Here is a 23,316-nt window from a genome sequence, read left to right as displayed (position 1 = left end):
GTAATTCTCTCCTAGGGTACACAGTGGATAGTTAATAAATGTTTGTTGAACTTTAATTTGGACCCAGCTCCATATACCACCTGGCATTATTATATTCCCTTATTAAAATTTTCCCCATGCCATGTATCTACCATATAATTTCTTCATCAAACTCCTATTGGGAACATGTCTCCTTGCCCTAGAGATAGAAACAATCCATGCTGTGCTATGAACTTACCATGGATGAAAAAGAAATTTCATAGACTTGTAATGGAAAGTGCCATCCGCATCCAGAGAAAGAACTATGGAGTCTGAATGTAGATCAAAGTATAGTTATTTTCACTTTTTTGTTGTTATGCTTTGTTTGTTTGGGTTTTTTTTTTTCTTTCTCATGGCTTTTTTTTCCTTTTGATCTGATTTTTCTTGTGCAGCATAAAGAATATGAAAATATGTTTAGAAGAATTGCACATATTTAATCTATATCAGATTGTTTGCTGTCTTAAGGAGGGAGAAAAGGAGAAAATTTTGAAATACAAGGTTTTGCAAAGGTGGATGTTAGAAACTATCTTTGCATGTATTTGGGGATATGGACTAGAAAAGATGGTCAGAGCTTTTTGAACATAGAAGATGAAGTATTAGAGTTGAAAGAGACATTGAAATGAGAAAATCAGAGCTGGAAAAGCCTTTGGGAATTGTTATGGTGTAACTCTCTTGTTTTACAATTTTTTGGTAAAAATATTGAGGCATAGGCAATGGAAGCGATTTGTACATTGTCCCACGAGTTCTTAAGAGGTGGAGCTAGGATTTAAGCCCTGTCTTCTTACTGTCCAGACTTACTACTCTTTCTGCTATGCCAAACTGTCCCAATATCTTTCTGAGTCTCAGTTTCTTTATCAGTAAGTACAATAAGAACTTTGGATTAGATGCCTTCTATAAATTCCTCATTTCTAACCCTCCCTCCTCTAAGTTTCTGTGATTTGAGATAAATGAAACTATCAATCTTGAGACATGGGATTTTACCCCAGTGCATTCTTTCTCATGTCAAGGCAATTAACCCTCACTTACATCCAGTTCACCTGCATGTCATGACATTACCTCCTTGATGTCATGGTCCTCTTCCATAGAACAACAACAGGGATGAGTTGCACTGGTCATCATGATGCTCTGAGAGGCCCAGTTCTACCTCAGTCTCTCCAATGGCTCTTAGAAAGTCACACTTTCTTCAGTGGCAGAGTTCTGAGCCACCTGACCCAAATAAGAAATGCCAAGTGATACAAGAAGGAAAGATGGCGCACATATGGCACAAAAGCACACCGGATACCATGCTAAAAACAACTTTATTGAGAGAGGCTGCAGAAACAAGTCTTAGATACATTGAATAGAGATAAGTAGAAAGAAAAGGAAGCCATGTTGCTGGTCAAGGATGGCCAAAGAGTCACCCTTAACTGAGGAAAATTCCACTTCATACAAGCAGCAGGAAGAAAACATCAGGGGATCAGCAACAGATGCAACTGTCCATCTAGGAGGCAGCAAAACAGAGGGTGAACAAACAGCTCACACTGGAAATCTGTCCTTAGAACTCAGGCTATTCATATCTGGAACCCCAACTTTACATAAGGGAAACTAATAAAGGAGAGGAATCTATCAATTCCTTGATGTCCAGGACTCCACATAAGGAACTTTCTTTACTCAGGCAACTCAGTACCTGCTCTGCTACTAATATCCTTAGTGAAGAAGCTGGGCTTTAAGGAACTGCCCTGGAATCACACATCAAGCATATGTTCAAGACAGAATTTAACCTAGCTTTCCCTGAATCCAAAGTGAGCTATGTAACTATTATAGCATGCTGGCTTAGTCTAAGCAAGCACTTAGAGGTGAAATTGTTTTTTTTTTTTTTTTAACAACATTTATTCAAATGATATTTAATTTTAAAAATTGAATAAAATGGATTTGAAGTCAGAAGACCTGTATTGAAATCAAAGTAGCTATGTGAGCTTAAATTCATTCTTTCATCTCTCTCTCTCTTTCTTGCTCTCTCTCTTTCTCTTTTTCTCTTTCTCTCTCTCTGTAAAGTGAGAAAGCTGGGCTTTATAGTCCCCCCCAGGTCTAAAGTTCTAGGAACATCACTCAATAAGTAACAAATGAAGGGAAAAAAAAAAAAGAAAGGGGCAAATAGATTCCAGATCAGTATTTCTGTTTGGTCCATTGAGAAGACTCTTTTGGATCATAATCTTGGAATTACCCAGGTCTCATCTCAACTCCATGCTTTTTGAACAAGGATAGGAACTTTCTCATCATCTCTCTCTTTCATTAACCTGATCTTTGAGATTTGGGATTCATTTTCCTTTTTTGTAACAAAAATGCCTCACCTCTGGAGGCATTCTTCTTTGAAAAAGAGATCATTCTTGGGGCAGCTAGGTGGTGCAGTGGATAGCTCTGAATTCAGGAGGACCTGAGTTCAAATCTGATGTCAGACACTTAACAGTTTTTAGATGTGTGATCCTGGGCAAGTCACTTAACCCCAATTGCCTCAGCCAAAAAAAAATAAAACCATTCTTAACAGGGAAATTAATAACATCCCATTATGGCTATTTTCTACCTGTGAAACTCCATATAAGTCATAGTTTCATATTTTGGAAAAAAGGATTAGAGTAGATGATCTCTATGATCTCTTCACAATCTAAATCTGGTATTTTATAAATGGAGCTTAATGTCATTCAGCAAAAATTCACAATGTAAACTTCCCTCACTCTCATGCAAGCTTTCCTTCCAATTGATGTGGTGCAATGATTTTAGATCCAAAATTTAGGGTTAAGAGGGATTTTCGTTGTCATCTTATCTATTTCCCTCACATACAAATATTTTTACAGACATCTTACAGGAAAGGAAGGCCTGGAAAGGTTAAGAACCATTTCATTTAACAACTCTGTTAGGCAAGGCAAGTATCAGTGTTCTTATTTAACAAATGGAGACACTGAGGTTCAGAGAATTTAAATGACTTGACTGAATCCCACAGCAGGTTGGCTGTGATAGAGTTTGAGTTTAAACTTGGGCCATCTTCCTCCAAATCCAGGATTCTTTCTACTGTACTATATAGCTGCCTCCCGGATAGAAGAGAGCATTTTTGGTCAAAAAAACACATTCAGCATCTAATAACAGTATGTCAGGGTCATGTCTATAAACAGCTCAGAGTACTTGCATACCACAAAATAGCTAAATCGATGTCAAATAAGGCAATAGAATATATTAGGCATTAGATTTGGAGTTTGGAAGCCCAGCATTCAAATAATGTATGACCTTCTAGGTCTCAGTTTCTTCAATTATAAAATAGAACTTGGGCTCCATGATTTCTGATCTCCCTTTTTTGATTCCCTTTTGAATATAAAATCCATTTAATTTGTCCCCATGATGACCAATCAGTTATTGTTTTCATGTTCCTTTTGATTGCTTACAAGTATTTGGGAAGAGTAGGATACCTCTTTTTTCTGAATTCAGGAAATTGTACCTGTTCACTGTCTCCCTACTAACTTTGAAACTTTCTAATCTTTTATCCAATTAGAAATCATTCCCTAATGTTGTATTGTTTCCTTTTAATTAACTAGTCTTACTTGAATAATTTTTTAATGTATAAAAGTCTATTTCCCCCATCTTCAGGTCCAAGCCTAATCTGAGGAGATCTGATCCTAGTTTGCTAGGCAATTGGCGTGCATAGCTTAAAAAATCAATATGCTCAGAAGAATAAAATTTTGTTTCCTCAGTAATCTTGTCTTTCACATGTCATATCACTGAGTCTTCTCTTTTCCATGCTAAATATTCCTAGTTTCTTCAGCTGGCCTGGACAAAAAAAGCCTTCACCATTCTGGCTGTCTTTCCTGGCAGGATCATTAGTAATAATAATAATGACAATAGTATTTAAATGACACTTCAAGGTTTGCAAAATGTTTTACAAATACTCTCATTTGATCCACACAACAACCCAGAGGGATAGATAATGCTATTATCATCCAAATTACAGAGGAGGAAACTGAAGCAGACAAAAGTTAAATGACTTGCCCAGAGTCACATAGCCAGATTTGAACTGGTCTATCCTAAATACAAGTCTATGTTCTATTTTCCAAACCACATTATTAATCTCCTTTCTACACTGTGGTACCTAAAATTAAACACAGTGTGCCAGATGAGATCTGAGTGCTTAATGATAGGTTTTTTAATTGGTTCTGTGATTTGGGGCAAGGCATTATCCCTCTCTAAGTCTGCTTCCTAAACTCTAAGGAAGAGACAAGAGACTACAGTCTTTAGAACCCACCCTCGTAGGAATCTTGGGCAGAAAGCACTTTGCAAACTTTAAAGTGCCATGGAAGGTGGATTAATTGCTGCTATTGATGCTGTTCTAATCATTTCAATACTCCTAAAAAATATGTAGGATCAAAACTTCCCTGCCTATGTAACGTTTTAGAGTTTTCCAGGAGCTTGAAAGCTTTTGAAAATGAAAACGCCTGAAGCATCAAAGCAATAATGTCCTCACAAGAACATGGCTCCCTCACTGTTCCAGTAGCTCTCATTTGAATCAGAGATAATACTGCCCCACTGTTATTTTCTATTATATCCCATCCAAGATGAGTCCTGCTCTAGGGTGAGGGTCTACAGGACCTGCTGCTATAGGATTTCAACACTCTGGTGGATACAAAGCCAAAGGTTTCTAGGATTCAGAATGAGAAGGTTCCTAAAAGTACATTTTATGTATGAGAAAACTGAGGCTCACAAACAATAAGGAACTTGCCTTGTACAGAAAGGTATAATCACTCACCCAATCAGGAAATTTCCTGAATTCCTAATTTAGTCAAAGAAGAGAAAACTTGATAACCCGAAGACAAGATTACTGTGATATCCACCAGGAATCTCCTCCTGGCTAGGAAATACCAAAGCATCTGAACATTAACTGAAATGCCTGCCATACATCCAGATGTTTTGCCTGCATGGTGCCAAACACAGGGATGCTGGGCCTCCATGATGACCATAAACCAGATGTTTATACTTGGAGGATTGAAGCAGCAATCCTGGGAAATTAAAGGAAGCAACGAAAGGAAAAGGGGACATTGATGACGATAAGACTGGGGAGGGGTTGGGGTCTAGATTCATTCTCAGTTCAGCCTCAATTCCCCAGGGACCATGTAAAACCCTGAGATGGAGAAAATACTGATTTCTATACAAAAGAATGACTTTAAACTTTAAAAAAACTTAAAAATTCTTTTTAAAAGACTTTTTTAATTAAAAAAAAAATGGAAACACCATCCTGCTGATAGATGGCAAGATAGATGCTTTGATCCTAACTCAGTTAATTAGGTATATAAGATTTAGTGCTGGTATACAACTGTTGACTGGACTATCTTCACTTGAATAAATGGAATTGGTTTTTTTAAACAGACTGGATTGCTTCCTGTATTTTTGAAATGTCTTGGGTTTTTTCTAGCATTTTTTACTTGCAAATTATCAAATATATTATATAGGTAGCAGATTACCTTGGTATGCCAGGCTATAAAATCAAGCTCCTTGATATCAATTACAAGCACTTTCTCAATATACTAATTGATTTTTAATAAAATAATTTAAAATAACAAAAAAGATTTAGTGTTAGAAGAGACCTTAGAGATGAGCTCCTTAATTTTATAAAGGAGAAAATTGAGGCTGAGAAGGATGTTTTGCCCAAATCACAGTCAGATTAGGAACAGATTGAAACTCAGATCTCCTGACTCCAACATGAGTAGTCTGTTATTATCAAATAGCCTCAACAATTCCTTCTAACTGAGTCTGAGGAAAGACCTACATTCATGAACTGGAGATGTCAACCCTAAAGAATTCATTTTCTAAGTGGATCTGATTACTGGGTTAGTTAAGTAATGCTCACAGAGGGTAGTGAGATAGGGAGTAGATATTCATCTATTGAAACATGAGATGCTCCCCATGGTTCAGAGGATCATGGGTTTGGAACTACAAAGGATCTTAGAGGTCCACAAGTCCAGACCCCACATTTCACCAATAAGGAAATTAAGAACCAGAGGGGTTAAGTGACTTTTCCAGTGTCACACAGCTTTTAAGCATTTAGGTTAGGATCTGAAAACAGGTCTTTATGATTTCAAAGCTAATATTCTATCTACCATACCATGCTGCCTCTGGAACAACTTATATTTTGTAGTGAAAATTGCCCTTGGGATGTTGGGTGGATAGTTGCAGCAAAAATGACTTGAGTGCACTTGGATATTACAAAGCAATTTTAAACACCAAATAAGGTAAGCTTTACATTAGATAATTAGACCAAATAGTTAATAATTAGAATCCAATTTTACTAATTCAGACCTACCCCTTAATAGGTACTCAAGAAATATTTTTGAATGAATAAACTTGCAAAAAAGATTAGAAACTACTTGAAAACAGGATCTATGTCTATCTTTGTATCCCCAACACCTAGAATCATGTCTTACATATTCCTTGAGGATCTGTGATTTACCACTACCACCACAATCACAGAGTGCATCCATAACTTGGTAGAAAACTTGTAACCTGTTGCCTATGATTATAAATGGCTTGCCCTGGGTCACATGACTAATTATTGTCAGAGGCATGTTTTCAATTCAAGTCTTTGGGCTTCTGATTGAATTCAATGCTATGCTGCCCATTTTTCACAGAGCAGGTAATTATTAAATGTCTATGGGATTGAAGTTCAAATTTAAAGTAATTTTGAGAGGTGATTGTTATTCTCAAGGACAAAAAACTATGACAAATTTATTTAAATTTACTGGATATCTACTGGATATTGAAAACCAAAAAGTTTTCCAAGCAGAAATCACCTTAGCAACATTAACTATATTGGTCCTGTTGATGTGAAAGGAAATATATGAAACGAAACTGATTTCCTTAAGTACTTTAAAAATTATTAAATATGCCTCTTACACTCTTGCTCATAAATTCACTTCATACCCTTTCTTAAAAGGCCATTCAAATTTCAACATCAGCCAGTTAAGTGAGCAAAATTTAGCCACTATTGCCACTTTATCTGCCAAATCCATCATGTAATTAAAACACTGAGCCAAATTGGTATTGCCAGAGCCAGAAAACATGACAGCGTAGCTGGGTAAAGGGAAGGAAATGAGAGTAGGAATGAGGAGGATATGGAACAGTCTCTCAAGGCTACCTGGGACAGCCCACAAACCTTTCAGGTGGATACAGGATTAGATGACTTTAAACCAGACCTAATTTCATTCCAAAATAGCAATAACTTTGCTTCAGCAAGCACTACAGGAAAGGCCAGGCCAGAGCCCCTAGGGCACAAATGGGTTCAAGGGGAGATTTTGCAGGGTGCGGGAGGAAAGGAGGATAGCTCTGGTATTAGATCATGCCGCTCTTCTCATCTTGAAAAAAGGTCCTCGACGAGGTTCGGCCCAGGAGCAGCTCCTTCTCGTGGATGAGGTTCTCCAGCAGGTCCTCCTGCCGGTAGTTGTGGTAAACCTTCAGGAAGGCCAAGATCGTGATGCCCAGCCAAGCCAGCCAGGCAGCCCAGAGACCAAACTAGGACAGAAGGATAGAGTGCAAGGGTCTGAGGGAGGTATAAGGGAATGCATCATGCCCTGGAGGTAGGGGGGCAGCCAATAGTTCCAAATGTTGGGAAGAGTGCTCAATAAAGAGGGAAAGGAAGGTAGGCAGTTGGGTGATCACTTCATCTATTGATTTGGTACCTTACAATGTTCCTGGGCCTCTGGCATGAGCAAGAGAAAAACAGAGTCTCTCTCCCCTGAGCAAATCTCCAATTGTACTAATGCTCAAACAGCAACTGCATGATGATAGGATTTAAGCTCCCTGAGGGCAGGGACTGTTTCTTTTTTGTCTGTATTCCCAGAGACTAACAAAGTGTCCATAGTAGGTGTTTATTAAAGTTGAATTGAATTCAATAACCACTTATCAAGGATTATCAAATAGGTGTTGATCTAGATGCTCTCTGAAATCTGTTCTAAAATTCTAGTTTGATGATCTGAGAGAGCAATAAACAAAAGATGATCAGGCACCAAGTTCCAAGTTTCAGCCAAGTAGGAATTCAGGGAGGGTGATGACCCTGAAGGTCATGATAGTCAGGGAGAACTTCATGGAGGAAGTGGGCCCAGGTCAGTAACATCTCCATCCTCCAGTTTTCCCATTGAAAAATGAAGCCAGTAATCCCTGCCCTGCTTACCTCATGGGGTGTTTATGAGGAATAGGTGAGCAAATGAATGGGAAAGCATTTTGAAAAGTAAAAAGAATGATTCAATAAATGATGATAATAAATTCAATAAATGACAATAATAAATAACTCTATTTCTATTGTGACTTAAGATTTATAAAGTATTACTCAGTGAGGTAGGTTGAATAGGTTGATTATCCCCATTTTACACATGAGAAAGCAGAGTCCCAGAGTGGTCGAATCACCCAATCTCACATAGCTAGTATATGACAGAGCCAGGAAATAACTCCAGGTTTCCTGAATAAGGATTTTTCCAATTCATCCCATGGCAGATTGATGTTGTCTATTATTACCAGTTTATTATTATTATTATCCAATTTAGCAACCAATATGAATCAAATAAAACACATGGCTGCTTCAATCTGTACCTCTCTGAGCCCCAGAAAAATCTAGCCCAGTTTCAACTGAAGGGTCTGAGATCCCAGAAAGGAGGGGTACTCTCTCAGCTTTGATGTCCCCTTGTCATATCTCACCTTCAGGGGCAAAGGGGGTCTTTTAACAAAAGCCCTTTCCTCAGCCCAAACCACTACTCCATTAGATTGTGAGTTTTTTTGAAGGCAAGAACTTATCTTTTGCCCTTTTTTATCTTCCCAACACTTAGCTCAATGCCTGACATTTCTCTTACCCTCAGCCAAAATCAAAAAAACTAATGGGTTCAGCCTTCAGATTTTCCCTCTTATATTCCTTGGAAGGATGTGTCTCTTGTTTCCAAATCCAGGGGAAATTAGAAAATGCTTAGCATAATTAAAACTAGAAGTATCTGAACTTCCTCTGATGCCAAAACACAATTTGTGACTCCCTTGGAACACTGTGGTCTTTGGTACCCTCAACACTCTTCCCCCTCTTGAGAAAGGATAATCCGACAATTCCATCATTTTACTGAAGTAGAAACAGACTTAGAGGGCAATCAACTTGCTCAGTGTCACACAGAAAATGAGCAGCAAAGCCAAGACCAAAACAGTCTGACTTCCAGTCTTAAATTCTCTATTAACAACAATCTGCCTAGTGATTTAGGTGACTTAGCTTCAGCACTAAGGGATATAGAAAGCTAATCATCCTCCAGTGCCTTGAATGACTTACATCTCTTGTTTTTCAGACATTCAAGAAAGCAATTAATTAAGAAGAAACAATTTAATGAGCTTCAAGATGGAAAAGTCTGACCAAGAGCCTGCCATGTTTGAATTGGTGTATTTTGGACACCATATGCATAAAAATTTCTTTAAGGTTCATTTTTTTTTTTTGCTTAATGGAAAAAGTTTGTTTTTACATAAAATTGTTATTTCTATCACATTCTTTTAAAAAGTATTTCCTCTATCATTGAAATAACTACATGATTGTATCAGTAAAGAAAAAAACCTTTGATCAAGCATAAATGATAGTTATTCTTACTAAAAATCTTACAAAGAATAAGGACAAAAAGACATTTTAATAGGATAAAAAGTATATATCCAAATGAAATGTGGGAAAGGGGGGTAGAGAAAAGGACACTGGATCAGGAGTCAGAAGAATTGAATTCTAATCCCAGCTCTATCATTGTATTACCCACATGACTATGGATAAATCCAGTCCAGAACTATCTGGACTTTAGTTTCCTGATAGGCGAAATGAAAAGGCTGGATTAGATGATAAATTCCTATGGTCTCATTCAGCTCCCAAAACCCACTCACCATTAGTATAACCTTTGCAAGTTATTTAAACCTTCTGGGCTTGAGATTTGCAAATCACTTTCCTTCTGAAAAATGTATTGAATGCTGGTATAGAAACAGAAAGATCTGAATTCAAATCCAACCTCAAACATTTGCTAGTATGTGATCCTGACCAAGTTATTTAACTCAATTTGCCTCAATTTCCTCATCTGTAAAATGAGCTGGAGAAGGAAATGCCAAACCACTCCAAAATCTTTACCAAGAAAACCCTAAATGAGGTCATGAATAGTAGGGCAGGACTAAAAAAACTGAATTTCTCTTTAAAATTTTGTAAGATCAGTAATAAAGATTGTCATCCACTTCTGATCAAGGAACATATCAAGGCAACATCAGGAGACTCTGGTCTCAGCCTCAGGACCTTCTGACTTCAGGGTCAATGCTCATTCCATTAGGATTACAAAATCAAGTTAGAAAAGATTTCAGAGGCTGTCTAATCCAAATTTCTCATTTCATAGATGAAGAAATTGAGCTTCGGAAAGGTCATGACTTGCCTAAAATCACAAAAGGGAGCAAGCATCAGAGAGGCAGGCAGGATGTGAATCAGGTTCTCTTACTCCAAAGTCACTAGTCTCTCCCTAATTCTTAATGCTAGTTACTAGCCTGTTAAAGTGTGAAGGGCTATCTAACAGAGGAAGGCTCTAAATTGCTCTGCTCAGCCTTAGGGACACTATTAAGAGTAATGGGAGAAAATTATATGTAGGGAGATACTGAGTTACTACAAGAAAGAATTTAATAAAAGCTGTCTAAAAAGTGGAATGGATTGTCAGGAAACAGTGACTTCTCTGGGCTCTGCTTTCTTACATGCAAAATAGTGGGATTGAACTAAATAACCCTAGGGTCCCTTCTAGTCCTAGATATATGATCCATGATCCCAGCTAAGTGATACAATAGATAGAGTTCTGAATCTGACTCAGGAAGAACTTAGTTCAAATCCACTTCAGGCATTTACTAGATATGTGACCCTGAGCATACCACTTGCCATCTGTCTGCATCAGTTTCCTCAATTATAAAATGAGGACAATAACAGCACCTAATTCCCAGAGTGGTTGTGAGGGTCAAATAAGATAATAGTAAATTTTTTTTAATTAAGTAAAGTAGTACAGTATCTAGAACATAGTAGAGCCTTCATAAATGTTTGTCCCCTTCCCTATGGTCTCTCCACAACTGGATTTAGTCTAGTAAAGTCAAGCATGAATATTCATATATAAGAGAGATTGTAAAGAAGGTTCCTTCTCAGGCAGAAATAGTTCTAAATTCCTTCTAGGTTTGTGGAATGAGTCAAAGGATCAAGGTCAGCTGGATTCCCCCTCATCTTTGAATGACCCTTTTTTACAACTAACAGCATTTCACCCAATCTTGCGATCACTCCTACCTGGGCAAGAGAAAACTGGTCATAGAAGGCTGAGTTTTCAGGGTTCAAATCCAAGTCCATATTCTGAAACTCTTCACAGCTAAAGTGACAAAAATATTGGAACAGAAAGTTATTTCCAAAATATCCTTCTGCCCCCCAAGGGAGTAGTCCCACTTCAAATGTTCTCCTTCAGTGGAGGAAAACGCTGAGAAGAAACTAATGTAAAGGGAAAGAAGAAAACAAATTCTGGGCTTTTACACTATTTCTTTCAACAAACCTGATGTGGTTTCCTTCCAAGACCTGGAAGAAATCAGATACTACCAGTTCAAAGGACAACCAGAAGTTGCTCCACAAATGTTTTGTAATTCAATTAGGAAGAAGCCAAGAAGTCATACATCTGACTATGGTGAAACATCATCTAGCCCAACATCCCTTTCCCACTTCATTTTATAAATGAGGAAATAATTACCCAGATAATCCCATGTCAATTGTCTGTAGATCTAATGTTCTCACCCAAGAGGATGCCTTATTCCTCTCCTTAAAGTTCTCCTTTATTCAGTCTGCCAGCCTTAGATATCTCAGAACCCATCCAAGATTGTCCATGGGCAAAAATAAACACCACCACCACAGGATGTTCTGTCCTTTTGCCTTAATCCAAGATATATGATTGCTCACATATTATGGGTGAGATGGGAGTCAATTCCTTCTAATAAAATTGAAGACCATTAGCCCTTTATCATTAGCCCTCCCACTATCTCAGAAGATCCTCCATACCTTATTAACCTCCAACTCATTAACTGTTCTATACCTACATCCCACAGTCACTCAGTTCTAGCATCTGGCCTCCATCTGGAAATTAAAAACATCTGGACTTTGTTGTGTACATTGCCCATCGTTGTAATCTTCTAGACCTTTCCATCAGTTGCTGTTGAACTTCCTTTTATATTTTGTCTCTCCCAATTATAATATAAACTCTTTAAGAAAAGACGCTATCTTGCTTTTTTTATTTGTATTTCTATAGTTTAGCACAATGCACAGAATAGAGTAAGCAACTAGTAAACTTTTTGGCATGCATTCATCCATCTGTTTGAACATAAATCTGCCTTGAACTTGACTTCCTTTCATACACACACACACACACACACACACACACACACACACACACAGACACCCCTTTCCCCCAGAGTACGGAAACCAGAACACAAGCACATACCTATTGGGCAAGCTGCCTTTCTCTGTAATGGCATCACACCACATGTCAAATCCCACACTGATGATAGTACAGGCAATGAAGACTACAAAGAGGATGAAGATATTAAGCATCAAGGCTGCAAATGATTCAAGACAGGTCCTGGAGAAAAAAGAGCAAAAAGATAGAGCTCAGAAACAGCCAACTCATGGCATCTGCAAGCTCTATGGGAATCCAGAATTCACTGCCGTCCATCCTGGCAGCTTCTCCTCAGAAGACCGTATAGATGCTTAATTCAGGCCAAGTAGGTCTGATTTCTTCTTCAATTAGAAGCATTTATACTTTGTAAATGACTAGGTTGGACATTAAGTCACCGACAACAGATAAGTCTGATGAAGAATCACATATGACTGTATAATTCATAATCTCAGGGAAGAAAATCTTAACTATATATATAAAAATTCCCAATTCTATGATTTTTCTAAAGTTTACAAAGTTCTTCTTTTACAATACATTTTACATTCTTTTGTACTCTCAGGCTTGGCACAATGTCTGGCTCAAAGAAGTTGCATAATAAATGTTGATTGATTGATTGCTAACAATAAGGAAACAGAAGATTTTAAAAGGCAAATGACTTGCCCATGCTCATTCATATATCAGGTACTCCGGCCAACTCTGAAAAAGAACACCAAATCCTTAGAGAAGAATTTGAAAAGACCTACTGGGAAAACAGTAAAGTAATTTGAAAGAAATTAGAATCAAACCAAAATTTTATAAATTATATGGTACAAGAAGCTCAAAATGCTCATGGCACCTGTCATAAGTCAAGCCATTAAAAAAAATAAAAGAAATCAAATCAGAAATCTTTCACAACTATGATATGGGAAAAGATTCTAACTAAATGTGGGGCAGATGTTACCACAAGGAACAAAATAAATTATTTAAACTATTTTCAAGGATTCTTTATTTTAAATCTAATGCTTTTTATACTATCCATCTTCAGCATCATTTCATTATTCAGTCATTTCATTTGTGTCTAACTCTTTGTGATCCCATTTGTGGCTTTCTTGGCAAAGATTTTGGAAAGATACTTAGGCAAAGATACTGCCATTTCCTTCTCCAACTCATTTTGCAGCTGAGAAACATGAGGCAAGCAAGGTTAAGTGACTTGCCCAGGGTCACACAGCTAGTAAATGTCTTTTGATTTCAGTTTGATTTGAGTTCAGGAAGGTTAGTCTTCCTAACAAATCCACTGTGCCATTTAGCTGCCCTCTTCAACATTAATCCACATCATAATTTGTACCATGATTATTGAGGAGTCCAAGAACATAAAATCCTTAGGAAAGAACTCTATCTAGAAAAAAATCATAAATTAATTTCAAAAAATAGATATAGAAAAACATTTTTAAAATTATACACTGCAATAAACTCTAATAATCAATACCTGATTATTACAGATACTTATAGAATTCCTGACAAAATACAAGATAAACGTTACCACAAAAAGAAAATAGATCATTTTGATTACTTAAAATTAAAAGGCTTATGTATGCATAAAATGCAACCAGATAAGAAGGAAAGTGGTCAGTTGGAGGAAAAAAATATTTTCACATTAAATCTCTGACAAGAATCTGGCATACAAAATGTATTGTAAACATAAACAAGTAAGACCAAAAGCCATTTCCCCATTGGATAAGTGGTTAAAGAATATGAATAAATAATTCTCAGAAGAAGAATTATTATTAACTATCATGTGAGAAAGACTATTCAAAACATTACTAGAAACAACAGGAAATACAAAATAAAGCAACTCTGAGTTTGATTTCAAACCAAGCAAATTAACAAAGATGTCAAAAACTGAAGATAGCTAGTGTTGGATGAGTTATGGAAAACAGGCATACAATGAGAAAAAAAATAAAATATGAGTAAACAACAACAAAAAGAATGAAAATTCTATGTTGTGAACCACACTCAGTTCCCACGGTCCTCTCTCTGGGTGTAGATGTCTCTCTTCATCACAAGATCATTGGAACTGGTCTCATTATTGAAGAGAATCATGTCCATCAGAATTGATCGTCATATAATCTTATTGTGACTTCCTGGTTCTGCTCATTTCACTCAGCATCCGTTCATGTAAGTCTCTCCAGGCCTCTCTGAAATCATTCTGCTGATTGTTTCTTTCTTTCTTTCTTTTTTTTTTTTCTGAGGCAATTGGGGTTAAGTGACTTGCCCAGGATCACACAGCCAAGAAGTGTTAAGTATCTAAGGGAAGATTTGAACTCAGGTCTTCCTGATGTCAGGGCTGGTACTCTAACCACTCACTGTGCCATCTAGCTGCCCCTGCTGATCGTTTCTTACCAAACAATAATATTCTATAATATTCATATACCATTACTTATCAGCCATTCTCCAACTGATGGGCATCCACTCAGTTTCCAGTTTCTTGTCACTGAAAAAAGGGCTACCAGAAACATTTTTGCATATGTGGGTTTCTTTTCCTCCTTTAAGACATAGAACATTCCTTGAAATATGTTTTCCAGGCTTTATTTTTAGCCACAGATTTCAGGAAACCCAATGGTTCTTACTATCTCATCTGCATAAGAGAAGGAAAAGAACCCACATGTGCAAAAATGTTTGTGGCAGATCTTTTTGTAATGGCAAGGAATTGGAAATTGAATAGATGCTCATCAGTCAGGGAATGGCTGAATAATTTTTGATATATGAATGTAATGGAATATTTTTGTTCTATTAAAAATGATAAGCAGGCTGATTTCAGAAAAGCCTGGAAAGACATGAACTGATGCTGAGTGAAGTGAGCAGAACTAGGAGAACATTGAACACAGTAACAGCAAGATTATTAACAGCAAGATTACGTGATGAATTTGGCTCTTCTTAGCAATGCAGTGATTCAAGGCAATTCTAATAGATGTGGGATGGAAAAAGAACAATGGAAACTGAATATGAATTAAAGCAAAATATTTTCACCTTTTTTGTTTGCTTGCTTTTTCTTTCTCATGGGATTTTCCCCTTTTGGTCTGATTTTTCTTGCACAATATGACAAATATAGAAACATGTTTAAAAGAATTGCAAATGTTTAACTTAGATTCCTTGCTGTCTTGAAAAAGGAAAATACAAGGAAGGGGGAGGAAGGGAAAAATTGGAACACAAAGTTGTACAAAAATGAAAGTTGAAAACTATCTTTACATGTATTTGGAAAAATAAAATACTATTGAGGAAAAAATACCTCATCTGCACCTAAGGAACTACAACATACACAAATTAAATCACAGACCCCTGAAGCATAAGTACATTTTATCTTATTAGATTTTATCTATTCCAACCTATGAAGATCTTTAAATTATTCCTCCTAATTCTGCTTTACTTGAAAATTTGATTTTTAAATGTCATCTATGTCATCATTCAAGTCACTATTAAAATGTTACATAGAATAGAATCGATGAATAAAGTTCAAGATTATTTACATCCCTTCACTATTTATACTTCCTTTTGATATGAAGTAATACTTTTTTAAAAGGAAAAGATATGAAAATTCTGGCATGATTTTTGTCAAAACTAATTAAATTTATTTTTTTCAATGAAAATTGATCTTCTTTCCCTTCTGCATCACTCAACACACACATTAAGAAAGAAAAACAAATACTTCTTATAAACATATAAAAATCAAGCAAAACAAATTCCTACATTAGCCATGTCCCAAAAAAGTCTTTCATTAATGATTATATAAATAACAAATACTACTGATAATATTTGATAGTAATATAACTGATGAACATCACTGATATCATTGTAATAACATATCAACAATAATAATATTTACTACATTGTTATGTTACTAATATTGACAATGCATATAATAATCAAGAAAACTGTAATTGTAATAATATAAATCATTAGAATTATTAATAATATTTTGATTTGCTATTCTATTAATAATAAATAGCATTATTGGTTTTGAGGAAGTGTGGCAATAATGAACACTCTCAGATTTGGGATTATCTGAATTCAAATTCTGATACTGACATATGTTGGTTGCCTACTACTTGTGTGACCTTAATCAAGTCCCATCATCTCTAAGTCTCAGTTTCTACTTCTGGAAAATGATAATGTTGGATTAGATCAAGAGTTTTTAAACCCTTTTTTGGTAATACAATCCTTTGGCAGTAGGTCAGAACTAAGAAATGAAAGAGATCTCATATCAGAAACCTTATATCAATATATTATTAATATTGATAGAAGGTGCTAGAATGATTAATCCTATAAACATGACAAAAAGTAAAACCATGTTATTATCAATAGCAAGTATCAGCTATGTTCTATGTACTAAACATGAGCCTGTATATTGACCACATTTCCATTTATATAACATCTTTATTAAAATGACTTACACATTCATTGAGACTAGCATTATTGAAAATATGAGAATAAACAGGCAGAGTTCCCCCCAAGTAATTTCCTGTAGCAGATTACATGTTCACATGATTAAAAAACAGAGGAAATACAAGATCTTACTGTATTTGCTGATTCCAAAAAACATATTTGACTTTATAAAGCAAAATGCATCCTTTAAATCCCTCTCCCAAAGGAGATTTTTATTCTTATGTTAAAAATTATACCTTGAAAGATGCAGCTACAGAGTTGTAACTTCATTCAGTAATCATTTACCTACAAAAACGAGTGAAATATAGAACAAGAAGACCAATATTTTACCAAAACTATTTACTTTTTTCATAAAATGCTCCAAGCGAAATCCAAAAAAGGGGGTCTTGGTAAATAACATGATTTTCCGGAAGCTTCTATCTGTGGATGATATTTTAACAAACTGCATCAAGAATTCTTTAAGATTCATGGCTACTTGAAAATCATTGACCTAGCAATCTATACAGGAAAAACCAAATGGATGAAAAATGCCAGTTAGATGAGCAAGAAGTTTGTTGAGTTAGGACATCAATATATGTATCTTGTGCACAGACTTCAAGTGAATAATGGACTTGTCCCAGAACTGAATTTTAAAAAAAAGGAGGGGGGTAACTTGAACTGCATGAAAAATTGCTCAAACCGCTCCCTCACTCAAAAATTGTGTTAACACCAACATTCTTCCAATATGTATATTTATAAATCAAAGAATGCAACATCTTCAAAGACTTAAAATTATAAGTGATTCAATGACCCCAAAGAAAAGTATAGTGTATGTAAGTAAGCTTAACTTACTCCCAACAATGATTTAAAAGCAAGAAGCAGCCAAAAAGATTTCATGCAGAAAATTATGATCAGAAAAAGAAGTAGTACTATCTTATAGCAAAAGGTAAAGATGGCAAATTGATAACCCATATGCTGTACTGATAACAACAAAATGTTAGATGCAATTAATGAAGGCTCCCAGTCCATTGAGTAGATCCTTTATGTAAGATATACTGGATAACCAAGGCATGAATGACAAAGGATGTGAGACATAGGTGGATTATAAACTTCTGCATGCATCTATGTTGATAAGTTTATGGATACATTAAATTGTTAAAATATTAAAGTATGTCTCATCTTCAATTAATATTAGGATCTCATAGGCTAGGAAATGCTCAGAAAATGCATTATTCAAAATTAATAAAAATTTATCATGCACCTACTATGTTCAAGGCCTTTGATCAAAGCTAGGGATACAAAGATGAAAAATTACCCAATTTCCCTCTCTCAGAGAATTTATTGTATAATAAGAAGTATTATTTTCTTTTCTATTAAATTAATAATGCTTTTCTATTAAAATCAATAATAGCATACTTCAAAGAACAGTCATATCTTTAGGATAAATCATTTCTATGACAACACAGACAGCAATCACTCTATACTGTAACAGATAGTCTTTTTCAGTTATGTTTATCTTGAAGATAAAGAATTTATCTTTGAAGAAAACCCTGTAGGAATAAGTCCCTTTAAAACAGGGGTGGGGAGGGAATTTGTAGGGCTTCCCTAACTTCCATATGTCACTAGAAGTTATCTCCTCAGATCTAAAGATCTTTCTAGATGGTAGAGAACCTCATAGATTTGGGGAGGGAAGAGGATAGAAAGAATGCCATTCCTGAGAGCTAACATAATATGTAGGGAATATGTAAGGAAAGTTTTAAAAAACAAATTCAACACCAAAATATTTGGATTACACAATATCTAAACATCTAAGAGAGTTTGAAATATCCAGATATCTGAATAATGGTTCAGATAGGATAGCTAAGTGGTGCAGTAGACAGAGTATTAGGAGGCAGAAAGACCTAAGTTCAAATACTATCTCAGGAAACACTTGAGTTTAAATCCTACCTCAGATAATTCTTAGCTGTGTGATCCTAAGCAAGTCACTTTATCTCTCATTTTCCTTATGTGTAAAATGGGGATAATAATAGTGCTATTATTATCCCCACCTAAATCACAGAGTGGTTGTAATGTTCAAATAAGACAAAGGCAAAATACTTTGCAAACCTATAAATCTAATTATTATGAGATCTTACTAAGTGTTTTCCTCATATTATCTCCATGGTGGTGGTGGCCTGTTGTAAGCAATATAATTCCCATTTTGCAGATGGAGAAACTGAGCTTCAAAGGTATTAAGTGACTTACATGGCTAATAGTGCATTGATTCAAACCCCAGTTATCTAATTAAAAGACTGATTTTTCCCACCCAGAATGAAAGAAATTTGTTTGTGAACGAGTGAGATGGAAAAAAAAGGTTTTTGTATCTTCTCAGGCCTCAATCTGGCCCTTTCCTCTCTCACTTTGCACAATCTCTCCATCAAGCAATAATATGGGAGAAGTGTCCATGGTGCTAAAGGGAACGTTCTCCTGTAGTCCAGAATTAAATGTGGAGAGAGATGACTTGGCAATATTTGTTCTGGGAAGAAGGAAACATGCCTGGGTAGGGGACAGAGGGACCAGGTATTTTGGTAATGGATACTGGATAGTGTTTGCACAGGAGGATCTCTATTTGCAGGGACAGGGGAGGAGCAAAGTTCAATAATGATGAGCAGCAGGTTTGCATAGTGATGGTTCTTGCACAAAAATGGAGACAGTTTCCACAGGAAAGGGATGTTTCCCCAACGAACTGTTGGGAAATGGCTGTTTGCAGGGGGCTGAGTGGAGAAATACGGGAAAGGGTGGCTTTTTACATTTGGGTGGGGACTCTTTTTAGGTGAGGGAGATTGTTTGCACGGGAGTGGAGGAGAGAGCTGAGATCTAGGGACATAGTTCTAGCCCCAAGCAGGTTAGACTGGGGCCAGGGGCCGCGTGGGGGCCGCCACTACTTACTCGTCGAATCCCTTGCACAGGAGATAGAGCGACCGCCAGGCTAACCCAATGGCCACAGACAGGGAGAGCAGGGCAGCGAGTAGAGAGTAGTGGCAGGCAGCGGGCGAGCCCCACTCCTGCACCGTGAAGCGCTGGTGTTCCTGCACGGTCAGATTGGTGTTCAGCCACATGCCCTCAGTGAAGAGCAAGCAGCGGCCGTGGAAGTCATGGCAGTTCTCAGTCAATGGCACCACCACGATGAAGCTGAACAGGAAGGCAAGGAAGTAGCAGGAGCCCTGAGCGAAGACTAATTTGTTTTTCCCCATGGTCGGGCCTTGCCACAGGAGCCCCGGAGGAATAGAAGAGATGGAGGAGGGGAGATGAAGAGAAAAGAAAAAGGGGAAATGAAGGAGAAAAAGAGAAAAGAAAAGGATGTCAGAATTCTAAGCGGCAAGAGAAAAAGAAAGGAAAGGAGAAGAGAGGAAGGAAAGGGGAATGGAAAGGAATAAAGATGGAGAGGAAGAAGCGAAAACAGAAAAGGAAATGCAGAAGGAGCAGGTGGAGAAGGATAGGGAGGAAGAGAGAAGAATGCAGAGGAAAAAGAGGAAGGAGGTGGGGCAATGGGCAAATGAAGACCTGGAAATCCGCAGTGGAGGGCGGTAGGTTCTCACCGCTGGTGCAGGATCTGGGGCTGGGACTGCAATGTAGGGGTGGGGGAGCCGGGGAGGATGCGCAGTGGGATCTTGTCCAGGCCACGGCCTCCTCCCCCAGGTCCCTTCTGGCTGGCTTACCACCAGACAACAGGCGCTTGCGCATTTCGTTTGTATTGCGGCGTTTTCAGGACGCCGGACAGCTCCTAGAGCGGAGTACATCCTTTGGTCCTGGTGATGGAAGAATGAGAAAGTGGGAAGTCAGGGGTCTAAGGAAATGGGATTATGGATTATGAAATGTTCAAATTCTTAATCCAGTTTGTCATCATTAGATTCTGGTAAATTAGACTTGTGGGAAAGGAAGAGGGGTAATGGATGAAAATATAACCTCCAACTCCACTTTACCTCAAAGATCCACTAGGGCGACAGTATCTCAGACCTCACTATCAACTAAAAATTACACCTCCAAGATTAAGAATTTTGAATTTTCTCAATATGAACACAGTCTCCTGTCCACCCAATTCTCCTTATTCCTTTCTTCTGTCCTTTGCCTTCATCCCACTCAGTCCCATCCCAATAAATCAACCCTGTTCTAAACTCACTTTGTTTCTTACCCAGTCTTAACTGTATATTAACCTATCTTTAATTCTTTTGAAAATTAGTACTTCCACCACTTAACCCCTTGATAACTTTCAAACCTTAGTGCTGTTCTAAATCTTTTCTCTTCTCAAACCTCCTACTCAGCCCCTATTCTCTTCTAATAGCAAATGGCCATACCTTAAACTTTAATGAAAAATTAAGACTGTTTTTTATCTTCCATTTCTTTATACCTCAGTGTGCTCATTCATTCTCTTCTTCCTTTTAGCTTCAAAAATTATCTTTGTTAAAGCTAACATCTTTTCCTGTAATTTCCATTCCGTCCTTTTCAGCCTCTTCCATAACACCACTAATTCTTAACTTCACACCTGAAATTTCTCCTTCTTCAGTCTATAAATGCATGCTTAGACACATAGCTTCCAGTTGGTTAGAGAGGAACTGTCATTTCATACTGGAAAACCCTAGGAAATCTAGTTAGTGGTTTGTTCTTAGTGGGGTTAATGTTTATATTGTCTAATAGATAATATGAATTAATGTTTGCATGCATTTGATTAATAAGATTTAGCTGTTGGCACTGGAAAATGTACATATGATTCATGTTCCCATCACAGTAGCTAGTACATGTAACAGTAAATCCATTTTCACATGCATCACGAGTTACACATAACAAAGAGTTATAAGAATGAATCACAGAATCAGTGTTTTATTATGGGAGAGATCACAGAGTCGTACTCTTAGAATACTCAGGAAATCTAAACTATCTGAGCTGAAAAGGAACTAAGAAAGCATATAGGAAAAGCCATGCTTAAATAGAAGAACCCTCTAAAACAGGGGTGAGGAAGGTCTGGTGTACAGGTCCTAGGTTCAAAGGACAAAACAGTCAATAACTTTAATAATATAGTGTTTGACAAACCCAAAGACCCCAGTTTTGGGGATAAGAATGCATTATTTGACAAAAATTGCTGGGAAAATTGGAAATTAGTATGGCAGAAACTAGGCATTGACCCACACTTAACACCGTACACCAAGATAAGGTCAAAATGGGTTCATGACCTAGGCATAAAGAATGAGATTATAAATAAATTGGAAGACCATAGGATAGTTTACCTCTCAGACCTGTGGAAGAGGGAGGAATTTATGACCAAAGAAGAACTAGAGATCACTATTGATCACAAAATAGAAAATTTTGATTATATCAAATTGAAAAGTTTTTGTACAAACAAAACAAATGCAGACACGATTAGAAGGGAAACAATAAACTGGGAAAACATTCTTACAGTCAAAGGTTCTGATAAAGGCCTCATTTCCAAAATATATAGAGAATTGACTCTAATTTATAAGAAATCAAACCATTCTCCAATTGATAAATGGTCAAAGAATATGAACAGACAATTCTCAGATGAAGAAATTGAAACTATTTATAGACATATGAAAACATGCTCCAAATCATTATTAATCAGAGAAATGCAAATTAAGACAATTCTGAGATACCACTACACACCTGTCAGATTGGCTAGAATGACAGGGAAAGATAATGCGGAATGTTGAAGGGGATGTGGGAAAACAGGGACACTGATACATTGTTGGTGGAATTGTGAACACATCCAGCCATTCTGGAGAGCAATTTGGAACTATGCTCAAAAAGTTATCAAACTGTGCATACCCTTTGATCCAGCAGTGTTTCTACTGAGTTTATACCCCAAAGAGATACTAAAGAAGGAAAAGGGACCTGTATGTGCCAAAATGTTTGTGGCGGCCCTGTTTGTAACGGCTAGAAGCTGGAAAATGAATGGATACCCATCAATTGGAGAATCATTGAATAAATTGTGGTATATGAATGTTATGGAATATTATTGTTCTGTAAGGAATGACCAGCAGGATGAATACAGAGAGGACTGGCGAGACTTACATGAACTGATGCTAAGTGAAATGAGCAGAACCAGGAGATCATTACATACCTCAACAACGATACTGTTTGAGGATGTATTTTGATGGAAGTGGATCTCTTCGATAAAAAGAGCTAATTCAGTTTCAATTGATCAAGGATGGACAGAAGCACCCAAAGAAAGAACACAGGGAAATGAATATAAACTGCTTGCATTTTTGTTTTTCTTCCCGGGTTATTTATACCTTCTGAATCCAATTCTCCCTGTGCAACAAGAAAACTGTTCGGTTCTGCACACATATATTGTATCTAGGATATACTGTAATCTATTCAACATGTAAAGGATTGCTTGCCATCTGGGGGAAGGGGTGGAGGGAGGAAGGGGAAAAATCGGAACAGAAGTGAG

General features: G+C 37.0%; 1 protein-coding gene across 1 annotated transcript; it reads right to left on the bottom strand.

The window, feature by feature from the left end:
• Positions 1 to 1,297: 1,297 nt before the first annotated feature.
• On the bottom strand, positions 1,298 to 20,620 carry TMEM179 (transmembrane protein 179). Its single transcript, XM_051978271.1, has 4 exons — positions 19,800 to 20,620; positions 12,519 to 12,656; positions 11,327 to 11,405; positions 1,298 to 7,542 (listed from the first exon to the last, which is right to left on the bottom strand). The coding sequence occupies exons 1-4, from the start codon at positions 20,102 to 20,104 to the stop codon at positions 7,363 to 7,365; spliced, it is 702 nt and encodes a 233-aa protein (XP_051834231.1). The 5' UTR covers positions 20,105 to 20,620; the 3' UTR covers positions 1,298 to 7,362.
• Positions 20,621 to 23,316: the final 2,696 nt, after the last annotated feature.

This window comes from Antechinus flavipes, chromosome 2, assembly GCF_016432865.1.
Source record: "Antechinus flavipes isolate AdamAnt ecotype Samford, QLD, Australia chromosome 2, AdamAnt_v2, whole genome shotgun sequence".
Taxonomy (NCBI): domain Eukaryota; kingdom Metazoa; phylum Chordata; class Mammalia; order Dasyuromorphia; family Dasyuridae; genus Antechinus; species Antechinus flavipes.
The sequence above is the reverse complement of the archived record's forward strand: the minus strand, read 5'-3'. Positions and strand labels throughout refer to the sequence as shown.

Excerpts from the sequence above, each read along its gene's own strand:
- TMEM179 (XM_051978271.1), bottom strand. The coding sequence starts at position 20,104 with ATGGGGAAAAACAAATTAGTCTTCGCTCAGGGCTCCTGCTACTTCCTT. Across the intron at positions 12,657-19,799 it reads CTGTGCAAGGGATTCGACGA|GACCTGTCTTGAATCATTTG; the intron begins GTAAGTAGTGGC and ends TTTTTTCTCCAG. Across the intron at positions 7,543-11,326 it reads ACCAGTTTTCTCTTGCCCAG|TTTGGTCTCTGGGCTGCCTG; the intron begins GTAGGAGTGATC and ends CTTCTGTCCTAG.